Genomic DNA, 16428 nt, shown 5'->3' on the forward strand with positions numbered 1-16428 from the left:
TGTTAAAATTATGTTTAATTCTGTTGGTTAATAAGATTCCATTGAACTCTAACATCCAAGTATTAAAAAATAGAACTTTCAGGGACCAAAACAGATCTCTGCAAATAAATCTTTAGAGATTCTTAAATAAATCTTCAGATATTTTTTATGGGCAGATCATACTAAATTATCAGGGTGTTACAGTTTAACTTCAGATTTTCTATTTGTTTAGGAATACTCGGTGTATGTACATAAGAAGTAGTCCCAGGATTTTTTTTTTTTAATTGCCTATTTATATGCCAAACCAAAACTTTGATGTGTAAAACAACTCTGTTGTACTTGTGATATTTGTTCTGCAACAGCTTTTTCCAGATCAGATGGGATATTATTTTTTTTTTGACGTATTTTTAAAAAACATCTTTTTCTTCCTAGGGTGTGGACATAACTACAGCCATGAATGATCGAGCACTGGCTCAGAAAAGGCTTAATGAAAACACGTTCGATTTAGAGGCCATGTGCATGCTAAATCGTGCACAGGAACAGGTATGTTGCACTTTTTCATCAGTGTTTTGATCGAGTTAAAAAGTGTAAATGTTTATTCTTTGTAGCACTTGCATTTCCTATTTGTACATACGTGTCTATACAGCTTTGGTACATTTTTTGGAAGCTCAACTAATGGGCACATACTTAAAAAAAAAAAAAAAGTATTTAATTTGCCTTTTATAGTGCTAATATTGAACCACAAACTTGCTAGACTCAGAGTTCAGGTTTTAGAGTTAATATAAAAAGATACTCAGTTTTTTGAAGTCTGCATAGAAGTGAGTGGTAATGAACATACTACTAAACACAAGTGAAGAATCATATGAAAGCTATTGAGAAGCAATAGGAAATAGTTGTGACAAAATGTGCAAAGTCTTTGTTTTGGTCTTACATTGATTTTTGTTTTGCAGATTGATGCCTGGGCTCAATCAAACTCCATACCTGGCCAGTTCACGGGAAGTACAGGAGCACAGATACTGTCTTCGGATGAGCTAACCAACAGTGGTCCCCAAGCATGGATTAGAAAGGTAGAAGTTATGCAGACATACTTGTCTAAATATCACATATTAAATATCAGCGAAAGTATCGGAACATGCCAGAAATGTGCTTTAAAAACCTATGGTAATGCATGTGTCAACTACAAGAGACTGAGTTAAATCTTTGTCTTCGATCAATTTAGCTACTTGCTGCTGCTGTGTTCATTTTGTTGTGCGTTAAGACGTTGATCATGACATTTCAGTCGAACGTCTAGAGTACCGCAATAAGATGTGCGTCTGATACTTGAGTCAGTTCATACATACTTACACTGAAATGACATTCACGATACTGGTATGGCTGCAGTGGTAGGTCCATCACTACTTTTACGGGATTGAAGCAGATCAGGCAAGGTTTGATCCTGATGTCATTGAAGTCAATGATACTTTGGCATCACCTTCAGCAAGCCAAGTCCCAAACAGCCATTCTGTTTGGCTTGGTTCTGTCTGATGACTGCTTTGTCTCTATTTGTATCACCAGTGTTTTCTGGGAGTCAAAAATTGGGAGTATTAAAACAGGAGTTGCAGTTGGGTTCATAAGTTCAACGTTATCCTCCAGTGCAATAGTTACCTCTTCCTACAGAGTACTGCTGGCTTATTTTGGGGGTGTGATGCGTCATACATACATGCGTTTTATAAGTTCAATAAGTCATGCTTCATCTTTTGAAAATGAATGCTGAACTGGTTCTCTGTCAAGAAGTAGAACTGAGGAATTCAAGCAATATCTGTATTTCAGATGAAAAAGAATAATGAGTTACGGTGGTTATTTTCACAAGCAATGTAGTTGAGTATATGCTGGATCTGTTTATCCTTCCAGAATTCGGTGTTAAGGCAAACCTCAAAACTGGTAGGTTAGACTTGAGGCTTAGCTAGAATTTTCCACAAAACTTGGTGTAAACTGTGAACACAGAAGTCTAGAATTATGGCAGCCTAAAAATAGAAATATTTTCGTCAAGATTCACTAACTTGTTTTTCCACTTTGTATAGCCAAGCAATACAGAGAGCCAGGCAACACAGAGGTCCAACTTGCTAGATGGGAATCTTGGGCTCTTGTTATGAATACCGAGTGTAGATAATAGTCTTATTTTAAAAATTATCAACTTGTGAGATTGTGACAGAACAGCTGTGATTACAATAATTGTCCCTGGCAGAGGAACTTAGACATGTAAAGCACACTCAGCAGGGAGGTGTGTTGGTGAGGAGAGGAGAGCTTTTTCTCCAAGAGGCTTGCGAAAGAGATCAGCAAGCTTCCTGAGGGTTCTGCCTTTCTGCATACCTGGAGTGGAATCCCAAGGCAAAGGAAAGCAAGCATCTCAGATCATCTCTTTCCCAAGCCTCCTTCTCATCCCCTTTTCCTTCCCTGAGGTTCTGTGCTGGTGGTCTTCTGTGCCTTGCAGTAACAGGAATGTCCGCTAAGGAAAATTAAGTGGAGAAGTCATGTGTTTTTTCTTGGTCTTTTAACTGTACTCTGTCGTCCGACTGAAAGAAAGCTTTATAAGGAGAAAATGAGAGAAGAGTCTGGTGTCTGGCTTGTGGGCATAACTGCTGTGAGGAGCAGAAGCTTATTGGAATGTTTTGTTAAACCTAGAAATAAGAGTGAGTTGGCAGAAGCTCTTATGTCTTTCCCATAGCTGTAAAAATGTAGTGGTTTACAGTAGGCATCCTCCTTGGCAAGCGTCATGTAGTTTGTCAGAATGGAGGCTGCTACTGTAAAGAAGAAGAGTTGATGGGTGAAGATCACTTCACTCAGAGGGTGGTGAGGCACTCGACCAAGTTGCCCAGAGAAGCTGTGGGTGCCCCATCCCTGGAGGTGTTCAAGGCCAGGCTGGATGAGGCTTTGGGCAACCTGGTCTGGTGGGAGGTGTCCCTGCCCATGGCAGGGGGTTGGAACCGGATGGTCTTTGAGGTCCCTTCCAACCCAAGCCATTCTATGAAGATAGTAAGAAGGACACAGTCCTCTTCCCTGCTCGGCATTCCTCAGCTTGACTTCTTTTGCTCTTTCCAGGTTCATGTTCGCACACACATTGCCATCAGACTCATAGGATGACAAGTAGTTACAGTCATGCGCCCTCTACAAAATGCGTTAGGGCTGACTGAGTGTCTTCCTGGTTTTAGGAACGGTGGGGCCCATGAAAGCCTTCCCAAAACTCAGGTTTGATGAACTTAATGTGGAGTCGTATCCATACGACTTCACAGGAGGAAAAAAAAAATGAATTAGGGATAATGAGTTATGAATGCATGTTATCTTTCTCAGTGACACGAATACGAACCAACCATGAAATGCAAAGTACAGGTTACGTTTTATTTAGGCACATGAAGTTGTAACATAGTTCCCGTTAATTACGCGATGTAGTGCTTGAAATCAGAATTGTACTTACTTTTCTTTTCTTAGGACAAAACAAAAGGACGTATTTTTTGACATTAAAAAATATATTTGTAATTTTCATCTACTAGTAGGGCTACGGGACTTTTGGGATACGTGGCATGTGTAAATTAATGCAATTTTCTGACTAAAGATGGAGTTTACTCCAGGCGATTAGGATTTCATAGGAGATTGCCATAAGAGAGCACGTGCCATAAGAGGACTTGTGGATGTGTACTGGTTAGCAGAAACAGAGGCAGTGTCAGCTAGGCATTTGGTGATCAGGTGAAGAGAACATCGGTAAACAGAACATCTGACAAGTACACACATTGTGCTCGACAGAGGTAATGACCAAACCAGATAGCTGTAATGAAACAGAACAGCAGTGCCAGGAGGGGAGAAAATCTAAGGTACTTAGAGAACTTGTGTGATAAGTGCTTTTGTCACTTTGCATTTCCTGGATTTCAGCTTGCCTTTTTTTTTTTTTTTAAACGTTAAAAATGACTCTGGAGAGGTAATATGTACTCACCAAAATATGTTTGGAATTTCAGTTTTATCTCAACCAAGTTTTGAGGGACTTAGCTACTGAAACAGTTACGTGACACATTTGAATGAGTGACATACCAATTAGGAGTAAGGTGTGTTTTTTTTTTTTAAAGTAATACACTAATTCATGATGTTTATGCGTAGGGTTCTGAGCAGTATTCGTAGAGGAATGATAATGTTGTTAGGCTTCTTTATCATTACAACAATTACGAACAATAATATCTTTTTCTTCTGAAAAATGGTTTCTGTTTCAGTTTATCATCACTGGTGTAATCAGTTCACAAATAGGACTCGTTCTGGAGGTTGCTTCTTTTTTTTTTTTCTTCTCACAAATACACGGTGCTGCTTGAATAAATGTCAAATCAGTGGAAGCAGTCAGATTTTTTTCCAAGCAAATTCTCTTGAGGTCTGCTTAATCAGACTTTTAGCACAGTCACCACTTGATTCTGGATTTACCATCTTAATTCAATGGCCTGAACTTGCTCTCCAAAACAAGGTTTTTGCAACGTTTTACATGCACAGAGTAATGCTTGGGGTTTGTTTCATTTCGTTGTGCTAAAGCATGACAAGCAATTTTACAGTGGCCTCTAAAATGTTGGTTTTTGTGTAGTAAGTTCTGAAAAATTGGATCTTTTCTTCCATTCTTCACAATCTAGCCATAGTAGATGAACAAAATGCTAATGATAGAGGTAAAAGTAAGTCTTGTGATTATTACTTGCACAAGGACTGCTGACCTTTTAGCAAGGCAACCTATGAAAATACCAGTATTCTTACTGCCGTATGTGTCACACAAGGAGCTTTATTTGGAAATGAAAGCCAGGTGTCAAGGCAAATCAGCCATGTTATATTGATTGGTTATACCGGGCTGGCTTCTGCTCAGTCCTCAAGATGTTTTTTTCAGCTATCCTCAGCTTGGTTTCGATTGATTGTCTGCAAAAGCTGTGAACAGAAATCCTGAAGCTGATTGTGAGCGTAGTTTTTGTAAGGCATTTGATGGGATCCTATGGAAAGATGTTCCCCTTCTTGTACTGGGGAAAGAATGTGGCTTCAGCTAAAAGTGCCACAGGTTGTATAATGGAAAACTCGGTTGCTTTGCAAGTTTCACCAAAAATACTTCACTCATAAGTTCTTGGAAATCATTCTTAAAGTAATCTGGAGACAGCCCGTTGAGCTACAGCTGGAACTAACTGCTGGCCTTCAAGGCTTTGTTGTGCTTTCCTTAATAAAGCATTGCTCAAAAGAGAGAAACCTGCCTTCTGACAGAACCTGGGCTTTAATGCCCATCAGCTTTGTGAGAAGGAACAGGTGTTTTCAAAGAACATCCATTGATAATGTGCTTCAAGACCTCTCAAATAATATTTTGGAAACTGCAGCTGCTATTCTATGGTTTTATTTAATCCCATATGTTGTTTTTTTTTCCCTAAAGATAGCTTTTGCAGTAAAAGAATGGTGACTGTGTAGTTCACATTGTCTTTAAGCAAAAAGCAGCAAAATGATCTTTCAAGTGTGATTTTTTTTTTGTTAAAGCCCCATACATGCTAATTTTGGCATTTGTAGTTTATTTTTGATTAGTGATGCTGATTTCTCCCCTTCCCTCCTGATTTGTTGCCCTAAAGTGCCTTAAAAAAGGGGAGTAATTTTTAGTTAAAATTATTGGAAAAAAAAAACAGCTAACTGAACAGGTTTTACTGTGTAGCCTGCTTTTTAAAGAAAAGTTAGTGACACGAGAATTTGGCATGTTAGTTGTCTCCATCTGCTGGCAGAATGGAAATGTGCTTTAATTGGCTGACTTCATGGAATTCAGAGATCAAGAGGAAAGATGGCATCAAATTTTTGTGCTGCCTTACTCAAATTGGGAGTAAAGAACGAAATATTATAGTTATTTTCTAAATAATTCATTCTGACAACAGAAACCAAGTACTTAGAAACCTGAGGTTAGTTGTATTCAATACTATTCAATTTGATATGAACCAGATCTGCAGGGGTACCTGGCTGTTAAGTACTTTGTGGGACAGAAGAAGCCTTTTACCGTTTTTAAAACTGAAAAGATGCTTATATCTTGCTTCCTTGCTCTTGTTATCATTTCTAATATTTTAAATTTTTAAATATCATTAGAAGCGTAGCACTAATTTTTACTTATACTCCATTAAAGCATGGAGTACGTTTGGTTGTATTGAATTACAAGAAAGAAAAGAGGCACATAGAACATAATTTTACAGGCAACATTACTGTTTTGTATTTGTTTTCTTATTTAAAAATTTTTTTGAAGAATATTTTTCCCTACTGCCATCCTTCTTTGCTTCATTAATAATGTGAATCAAAGTAGGCGTCTTCCAGCTCTCTTCGTATTGGTGCTAGGCTTACTTGGTTTAGCATTTTAATGTGATGCCCAAGTACAACTGTTCTGTAATGAAACAAAACTTAATCATTTCTAAGCCCTTGTTGTCTTGCTTATGCTGTGCATGTTAAAAATCAGCACAATATTTAAAAAGAAAAAGCACAAACTACCCAAGTTATCACATAGGATTGTGAATTCATATACTAGAACAGATGTGGTTTTGCCTTTTTATTTTTTTTCTTTAATAAACTGCATTTCGGAATGTAAACCTCCTTATTTCCAATATCTGGAATTTATTCAGGCTCTAATAATTATTGTATAGGAGCTCAGGGCGTTAATTTTCAACTTGGAATATCACTACCTCGATTGTTTCCCTTTTTCTTTATACGTTACCCCGACCCTCAAATTGGTACGTTTGCAGGTGTGCTTAGAAAGCTGTGTCACAGTAAAATGACCTCGTCAAAAAACGTCACTCTTTCACTTGTGAACTGAATACACGCTGGTGATAATGAAACAGATGCTTACGTTGAAAATTCTATCATTGCAAAGCAGGTACAAAAGAGGAATCGGAACCCAGGGTGACATTGACTGGGGTTTGTATCATTCTCGGCATGGTTGCCCTTTTCTTATGAGAGGTTCCTGGAAAAGAGAGGGGAGAATGAAAAATGGAAGTAAGTAAAAGCCATTCTAGGTGTCTAGATCGAGGCAGTCGGTATCGAGGAAGTGATTGTCTCTGCACACACACACTGCATGATCTGCACCAGTCCAAACAAAAGTGAAACTGGAGAGGTGGGTTTAACCTCTCTGCTCTTCCATCAGAGCGCCCTGTGAGTAAATGCAGCATCCAGTTGCATGACTGATAGGTATTTCCTTCACTGGTTAGTTGGTAAATATTTGGAGAAGTCTTACCACAACCTTCCGGATTTTTTTTTTTTTTTAAATCTTCTTAACACCATGAATAGCGGGGATTACACACATGCGTTATTGGCGTGCATCAGTTGCAAATGTTGAAAAGTTAATCCCCTTAAAAATCCGTGATCCTTGGTCTCTGCAAAAGTAAGACTTCTGGTTTTATTTACTTCCAAATTGGAACCAAGGAACTCTTTTCAGTCTTTGTCCAAATCTCGGAAATGCTTACTTTTGCAAGCACAACTCAAAATTCAGGAGAAAAACAACAACAACAAAAAAAGGTTCTACTAATTTGCTTTGATAGTAAGTAAAATTTCTACAAAACTACTAGGCATTGTATCCTCTAACCTACTATGAGAAATAACTGATGGACTTATCAGTGCCAGTGTGTAAACTTGTATATTTTAAGACAAGCAATTTTTTGCCGTGATGGAAATGATTGACTTACTTACTTGGGTCAGTGGGTGGGGCAGAAGAGAGATGATAGTTCACAGAATAACCTGTGAACTTTCACCCCTCTATATGGAAACTTGTTTCAGGGTCAAATCCTTGTAGCTGCCTTCTTGCCACGGTCAATGCCAGCCCTACTATTCACAACACTGCGGCCATCGAGGCCTAGGTACGTAAACATTTAAGGAGTTTTTAAAGTTCTTTACATCAAAACAGATTTTTAAAATTTCTGTTTATAAGCTTTCGACAGTTAACAGCTATTGTGTTAATGATGATTTGAAAGAATGTGACGACTACTGCTGCTAAACTGTGTGGCTAAGCGCCTTTTTTTCCTTTAAAAAAAGAGAGAAAAGAAAAGCCTGTATCTGTTTCATGTGGATTTTCAGTGTAGAACTTGAATGTGCAACTGCCGTGTAATAAAATGGGGAAACTTTTTATGTTTAAAGTACGCGTAAACACGATTTGAATGTCATTACTAAATGTGCTTGTATTTTGTTCAATAAATAGGTACACTTGGCACAACTGTTGCCAGTTAAACAGTTAACACTGCCTCCATTCACGAGATGCGAAGAGACGCATTGGAACCAGAGTAGTGTGTTTAAAACTGAACGGTTATCATTTTGTTAAGTTCGTACGTCGGAAATGGGTCACTTGCCACTTTTGGATTGTGCTAGGATTTTCTTAAGTTGTTCTTTTTTGGCAATATTGATTTGTGTATTGTGTGTCTGCGTGAATTCTGGTTTATACGGCTGTAATAAAGCTAAGGTGTATTTTTCTGAATTGAGTCTGTGAAAGGTTGTTAGGAACATTTTTGGAAGCTCCCACTTAAGTTTTAAAATCCCAGTCCTAACTTTAGGATTTGTTTTACTTTTCTTTTTCTGGATAGGATCAGTTCTTAAGAGCAGCCCCTGTAACTGGAGGAATGGGAGCTCAACTGATGAGAAAAATGGGCTGGAGAGAAGGAGAGGGGCTTGGAAAAAACAAAGAAGGCAGTGTTGAACCTATTATGGTTGATTTTAAGACCGATCGAAAAGGTAAGCACTTCTTAAATGTTGTATGGCAGTATAGAATTCTTACACCTATTTTGAAGATAGGCAAAGTAATTTTTGAAGTAGTAAGCTTTTTCTAGGTTCACTTCCACGGAGAAAATGAAAAGGGTGATGTAGGTGATTTTGATACTAGTGTTTCAAGGCCTGGATTAATTTTATAGGTCCTGTCCTTAAGCCTGGGAACACTTCCAGAAGTGTTCTTCCAGCTTCCCCTGACTATCGCCTTCTACTTTAAAAAGGGGTTCTTAGCTCTTAAACAAGTGATATGCCTCAGTTGAATGTTTGGAAAAGGCAAGACAGGGAAATGAGTTGTGGAAAAACCACTGCGGTTGGTCTGGAGAACGTGGCTGAAGCAGGAATGGGACAGGATGTAAGGACTGCTTAACTTCAAATTGTGGTGAAGGACAGAGCTGGGAGCTGCAGAGCTGAGTTACGGCTGCCTTTCAGCTGAAGTCCTGACGTGAATGGAGTGTCACGCTGATTTTCCGGTCTTCCAAACGGATGGTTTGCTTTCTTAGCCATCTGATACACCTGCTTCTCCATTTCCTAGCCTGATCCTGTGACAGCCACCTCTGCTCAACTGCAGTGATGTTTCCCTGCTTGCTTTCAAATGTTGCCTTAGCATCCTTTCCTCTTCATAAAGTCTATGGCCGCAGGTAGAAAACCGTTGCACTGGTCTCATTTGATTCAAGAGAACAAACTTTTTACTTACAGGCTGCCTAAAGTGGCAGCACGATTTATATGGTTGGCCATCTTGCCAGCATATTCAGCAAGACTTCAGTATTCAGAGGAGATGTTTATGAAAACTTTCTATCTGAAATGCCTATTCAAATTTTAAACATTTTACGTAAAAAGATACAGAATTGTAGCAGTTAAGATTTATCACTTAATTATGCTAATATGCATGTTATCAAACTGATGCACCCCAGACTGGGAAGTTTTATTATGTTATATAGATAACATCTAAAATTAAAGCATAAAATATTTTGAATTCTAACTTCTGTCAATGCTCATAATTAAAGAAGAAAACAAAGCATGTAAGTGGAAATGTAAAGCTTGTTTGCAGAGATGCTATTAGTTCTCAGTACTGCTCAGTTGATCAAAGTCAGTTAAAGTGTTAATTTATACAATTTGAATATTAAGGGAGAACATGAGAAATCTTGCCCAAGCTAGGAAAATATCCATTGCTTTCTGAATTCTAAAGACCTAGTAGCATAGTACGGTTTTACAACCAGAGAAGTGCAACAGTCTCAAAATACGGGACACAGTAATACAGACATCTTCGTTTAACATGAACAATGACAAAACTTGCTTTTCAGTTGTTTTTCTTCTGTGCAACTTTTCCATTTAAAGGGGGGGGAAAAAAAAAGATACTCTGGTGACAGTTACTGTCAGGAAATTCTTCGAAAATGTTCTCTTTGTTCCTGTTACTCACTTACTGTGGTCTTTGTAGATGCTGTGTTGTAGAGTTCTCACTGCTGGTAAGAGTTCCTTCAATTTAGCTTGATTATTTATCAGTCAGAGGGAAGAAATTGAAACCAGAAATTTGAGGATTGTTCTTAAGCAGCCTGCGTAACATAGTGGTGGCTTTTTGTGGTGAGGAGGGAAGAGTTGGCTCTGTACGTTATATTGCTTGCTTCTTATCACATTGTAGGAAAGAGGAAGCTATTGCTGCGCATCCTGTGAACCCTTCTACCGGTAAAATAATTCTTGGGATGCACACTTTCATTACAGCTCAAATTTCTGGTTCTAAAAGTGTATCCCAGGATCTGAACGTGATTTCAGATACAAATTTCCTTAACACTTGCAGAATTTAAAATTGAAATTTCAAGGATCAAGCCCAAAGTTCACAGCCAGGATAAGGTCCTCTATGAGCTGGCCATTCTGTCACAGATAGTTTGCTGTCTCTCCTTCATACAGCTTATTTCTCAATTACGTGAGGAAGAAATTAGGTGGAGATAAAAGACATCAACTCCTGGCACTTGATGGATTCATCTTTAAATACTTACAAGCTTAGTGATGGATGGGTTTTGCTTTATTTTTACCTATTTTTTATATTTGGTTATTATCATATTGAATCTTCTGTTATTCTCACAAAAATCTATTCTGTGTTGATAAAGAATACGCCTCGCTCAAAATTAAGAAATACAGTTATAAGGTGACAACTTGCATTATGAAGAAGCAATGCTTCATGCATTACAAGGAAGGAATTGAGCAGTGGTGATACATTCAAGAAACATAGCTGAAAAGCTTCTTCATACGCAAGTGTTCTTGAATGCTTAAATGTATAAAAAGTCAAATTTTCTTAAGTTCTTTGTGGAGGTTTACAGACTGTTGAAGTGAAGGCTTAGAGAAAAAACGCTCAGCACGTGTATATCACTGAAAATCAGGCTGAGGTTTTAAAATGGGGTCTGTCGGTCATTAAGAAAAAAAAAAACACAACCAAAAGAAAAAAAAAAACAAAAACAAAAACACAGAAACCTCCACATTTTTAGAACTTATTCACAAAATAAAATACTTCTTCTAAATACAGGAGCAAGCAGTTTACAGAAGAGATGTTCAGTAAGCTTCACTAAGATATGAACCAAAAAGTTGTCTGCCTGTGTCATAGGTTTCCATTAGACCCTGCTTTCTTGGACAGTGGTTCAGATCTGTGTTCCTCTGGCAGAATTGAAATTAAAAACCTTCTTGAACATTGCTGTTGGTCTCTGTACAAAGACACTTGGTCCACCAGTTCTGAGGGAAAAGCAGAGCTAATCAGAGTCTGTCGCAGCTTTTCTCAGAATCCCTCTTGAGCAGCCAGGGACAAGATGTGGAAGATGAGTGCCAGGGACTCGGAGTGAGGGAGACACAGTATTAATGCACGCACGAGTGATGTAAGAATTGTTTGTTCAGAGGAACTCTTCGGTTATTTTGGTTATAAACTTCTTTAATGAAAAACAACAAAAAAATACAATTTTCATTTTGGTATCTATGGGGACTTAGTGCTACTTGAAAAGTCCATATTTAAGAGCTGCATGAATATTAGGATGAAAATCTAGTAAGGAGGGGAGAATTTTCTTTTAAAGCAAAAAAAAAGCCAACAAAAATAAGCTGAAGGAACAGGAGGAAACTGGAAACAAATGCAGTATCTCCCTGTCTTTATTCACCAAAGCAAGGAACAGAAACAAAAATTGAGGTAAGAAACAAGGTACCGTTGAAGGATTGAAGTCAGAGAAATTTTGAACCACCAGGCAGATACTTTGTTCATTTGCAGCTATTTAAGGTAAGGGCAAACTGAATTGAAGGAAACGTGAGTCTTTTCATAAGTATGGTGTGGTTATTGATATTTGGTACATTTTTGACGATTGTTATATTTTATCCTTTACTCTTGAAGATTTTAAAAAGGAAAGTGTTCTGCTGTTATGTTTCACAGTGGCTTCCACTGAAACTTGTGCTCTGTTTATTACCTTTGGGCCCAGTTGCATGCTTTTCTGCTATTTTATGTTCAGATGCAATTGAAATCACTTAACTGGGCTCTGAACTTGTCCATTCAAAAATAAATAAATAAATTTGAATACTCTTAAATAAAGAGAGCACATGTTATAAGGACACTATTATTTGATACAGTAAAAGGACATACTAGGTACAGTTGATACTGGCCAATTGATGTACTTCACATGCTTGGCATGTTAAGGGCAAACTGTTAAGGTAGTGGATGGGTTTTGGGTTGCACAACAGTGGTAAAAATACTGAATGAGAAAATGGTTTGAAGTTTCTCTCATTCAGTGTTTCTCCAAAGAGGGTGCAGAAAACCAGATGTTTCCTGACTTGCTTAAGACTGCTCAAAAGTTTCTGCTAGTTGGCTTGCCTAGAATCTTACGGGAGCACTTGAGAAGAACGTTGTCTGTAGTATGGAGATAAAAAGAAAGTGCTGGATGAAAGGGAAGTTTGAAAGACTTCTGGGAAGACAGTCATACGATGTCACCATATTTTTGTCTCCACTGCTGTGTGTTAATGCTTTCCTTAGGAGAATACAGAAACTGTAAGGTGAGAATCATAAATACAAACTTGATGATGTTTTTTCTAGGGCTTGTTGCTGTGGGAGAGAAGGCACAAAAGAGATCTGGACATTACATTGTGATGAAGGATCTTTCAGGTGAGAATTTTATCTTGAAAAACTCATTCAAAATGATTGCTCTGGTAGCAGCACTGCGATTTCACATGTATTTTATCCTTAAGGTAAACATCCAGTTTCTGCATTGATGGAGATCTGTAACAAAAGAAGATGGTCACCACCTGAGTTTGTGTTGGTGGATGATAGTGGGCCTGATCATCGCAAACACTTCATCTTCAAGGTATGTTTGAATATCCTTGTTTGCTGTTCGTTTCTCTATTAAAAGGTGGTATTAAATTTCTTTGTATTTGTGTATTGCAGGCTGGTGCGTGCTGGGCAATGTCTCAGTGCTAAACTTTCAGTCCAGTTTCTGTAAAGGCCAAGTCAGATCTCTTAAGCACGTAAAATTGTAAATCCATCGAGAAACTCTGATCTCGTTCCACTTGTTAGTAAAATGATTCACTTGTGTGGAGTCACATTCTCGCTTCTTGTTTGCAGATGTTGTTTTAAGTCTTGATGTTTTAGATAGTGAGCAAGGCTTAGTTATTTCTGTCTTATCTTAGAATGTAGTCTTTGTTTTCTCATGTGATTATCTTTTATTAATAATTACCATTTGGAAATGATTACGCTCACAGACTAGAAAGGAATTCTGTCTGCCCCTGAAAGGGAAACAAAGAGGCTCGTGCTAACACATCTCTTTTCCCTCTCTCTCAAACAGGTGAGAGTCAATGGAAATGAATATAGGCCTACTTTTGCCAGCCTTAATAAGAAGCATGCTAAAGCCACAGCAGCAACTGCGGCTCTCCAAGCGATGGGACTTGTACCAAAGGAAAGCATGGTTAATACCACCATGTTTAGGAGTGCCTCACACCGCTAGATATTGTTTTTTATATTGACATTATTTCAGATAATTTTACTCTGCACAAAAATGGTATTTGCCCTGTCATGTTGTAAATACATTGGCAATTCCCACGTTGTAAAAACTTGTACAGACACCTTCAGGTTTTTCTTTTGTACCATCAAAATGTATTTAAATCATACTTAGTTTTTGGTATGTTTATATTGTTTACATTAGTGATGTAATTATTTCTTAAATGACTAAATCAGACGACAGACTCTGGAGGCATCAGTAATCTAAACCCTTGTTTTAAAACTCATGCAATTTCTCTTCAATATGGAATGTTAACACTTTCATACTGTTTTGTACGATGCTGCAGTTTTCCCTGGTCTCGGTAAAGCTACTCTTGCACTTTTGCCTACAGCTGGTAAAAGGCCACGCAGCTTACCTTAGTCTAGTCAAGGCTGGCGTGTACTGCTGGACAGATACTGGGCCAGTACTGTTACCCCTGTGAGAACGCAAGCAGTGGTAGCCCTGTTGTACAGTGTTAATTAACGCTGCGGCTTCTCTTGGAGTTTTGGTTGGGGGTTCAACTCAGTGGTGCACTGCAACTGGCCATGCAGCCCATACTCTACGACACACATGATTAGGCAAAAGACTTGCTGAAAAAAGGGATGGCAGAAAGTCCAGCAATGGAAACCGATGAGACTTGGCGATTTCAAAGCGACTCTCCCTGCATGTTCTGAGAAGGGAGATAACGGAGTTGTCTATTCCAAACAAAATTAACACACTGCCTGATGTTGATTGTATGGATTTGTGGTTAATGTGAATTTTAAAGTCTAACAAATCTACAACTGGATTGGGGGGAGGGAGGGGATAGAATGATGCTTAAATTGTTGTACCCAACTTGGTCAATAAAGCAGCACAAGTTCATAATCTTAATCACTGGTCAGTAAACAGTAATTAATATCGATGCCAAAAGAGCTTTGTGAAGAAACGCACAGTATAAAATTGCCCTTTACGAGGAGTAGCGGCAGCTGTTAGGGCTGCGGAATCTCTTTAGTCATGTTCAGTTGCTTTAGACTCTTACCAAATTACGTCCTTGGGCTGACATTTTCCGTAACGGTACTCTGCCCTCAAGGAGACAACCTGATCCAGAGTTTTGGCAGTTTGATAAGGGAAAGGAGGTAGAAGGCTTCTCCTTTTATTTTTTTTCCCCTCTTAATTTAAGAAGTATTAGTTCTTTAGCTATGTGCACTTTGAATTGGCAAGGGCATTGTACACAATTTGCCAGATGTGTCTGTGTTATGAGCAGACTGCCAGGACTTCTGTATGGATTGTAGTGGTGCAGGTGCTTACTTCCGAAAAGTCTTTGAGGTCTTTGTGTATTACATCTACTGACCAGAGCTTCATCGGGGACAGGAACAAAATATATTTGTACGCAGTAAGACTGTGCTCAGGCCTAAAGTGAATGAATGACCTTTGCGATGGCAGTAGGATCTTGGAGGTGAAGAATTACTAGTAGCTCTTCTTCCACAAAGTAAGTTATTTGTGTGTATTCTCTCAACTGTTACTGAATGAGGTCTCTTTCTTTGCCCTAAATGAACAAGTACCAATGTCTCCTTTTGCATACAGCAGAGAAAAGGTACTGGGTTCTCTACCACACACCCAAGAAATAAAACTCCTTATTAGTCTATCAAAGCACTCTAGAAATGCCTAAGTTTTTTGTGGACGTAGTTGTCTCTAATTAAAGTTTTTTTCCCTTTGGCTTCTCACCTTCAGTCTCTGTGTAAAATTGTTTGAAGATCTCCTTGCCTCATTTGCTTGAACTAGTTGTAAGGTGTATATTAAAAAGCTTAAAGGGATGGTACAGCAACGGGAAGGCCTGCTGTGGGAGAACTGGGTGTTGTAGCCATCTTAGCTAAGTCTGACTCTTTGATGTCTGACTCCAAGCAATTAACTCAGGATGTGGGAGGCAGCTCCTAAAAAGGCTTTTGGTTAAATGTCTGCTTTGATACAGCTGGAACATCAGCGACGTTGGTCGTTCTCTTCGGTTTACGGTGTCCATGTAAGCACTGGTTTCACAGCTGTTCAGTATCAAGCCTGGAACATAACCTCTTGTACTTGTTAATTCTGTTCTTTTTTGGTCTGTGTTCTCCATGTACAATGTAGACATACGTGTTATCTTACAGCAACGGGGAGCGGATGAATTCAGTCCCATAGAAGACACCATTTAAAAAGTAACTGTTTAGGCAAATTCTGGATTTCATGCCTTAAAGACATGGTACTGTATGTAGATTTAACCTTTGATTTTTCAGGAAGACTTTAAAAGAAATTAAGGTGTGTAATACCTTAATTACGACACTTCTTGACTTTGAGGTTTCTATTTTAGTTCCGTTCCTGTTTAGAATGATATATTAATTTAAAGCTAGTGCAGAGATGTGCTTCTGTTAAGTTTGTAAATTTGCTTTGAGTTTCCTTCGCATGCAGGAATAGACAAGTAGTCATATATTAAAAAGACCAACTAGGAAACACTCTCTCGGGACCTGTTTATTTATGCAGTGCTTTGGCTGTCTCAGGGGTGACTAGCCTGTGACTCCTGCTAGGGGATGACATGAAGAGTTTGCCTGTTGGATTTCCTCTTGGTGCGGAACTTTCCTGAGGAGCGATCTCACTGAAAGTGCTTCTGACCTTCCTGGGGTGAGGAGCATTTTGAAACAGGTGCCCGAGAACTTGTAGCGAGCTTCCACCAGAACAAATTCTTGGCAGTCTACTAATTTTAAGTAGG

The 16428-nt window shown here is 38.6% G+C and overlaps 1 protein-coding gene across 4 annotated transcripts in view; it reads left to right on the top strand.

The window, feature by feature from the left end:
- Positions 1-15415, top strand: part of SON (SON DNA and RNA binding protein) — a 37184-nt gene extending 21769 nt beyond the window's left edge. For 3 of the 4 annotated variants that reach the window (XM_072026540.1, XM_027449158.3, XM_027449159.3), the window contains 6 exons: positions 412-522; positions 930-1046; positions 8544-8691; positions 12776-12844; positions 12928-13043; positions 13521-15415. In XM_072026540.1, coding sequence (XP_071882641.1) covers positions 412-522; positions 930-1046; positions 8544-8691; positions 12776-12844; positions 12928-13043; positions 13521-13679 — 720 coding nt within the window. In that variant the 3' untranslated portion in view covers positions 13680-15415. Of the gene's footprint in view, positions 1-411; positions 523-929; positions 1047-7746; positions 7827-8543; positions 8692-12775; positions 12845-12927; positions 13044-13520 lie in introns of all 4 variants that reach the window. The other variant, XR_011804494.1, reaches the window with a different exon arrangement.
- The last annotated feature ends 1013 nt before the right edge of the window (positions 15416-16428 follow it).

The sequence above is a fragment of the Anas platyrhynchos genome, chromosome 1 (assembly GCF_047663525.1).
Source record: "Anas platyrhynchos isolate ZD024472 breed Pekin duck chromosome 1, IASCAAS_PekinDuck_T2T, whole genome shotgun sequence".
Taxonomy (NCBI): domain Eukaryota; kingdom Metazoa; phylum Chordata; class Aves; order Anseriformes; family Anatidae; genus Anas; species Anas platyrhynchos.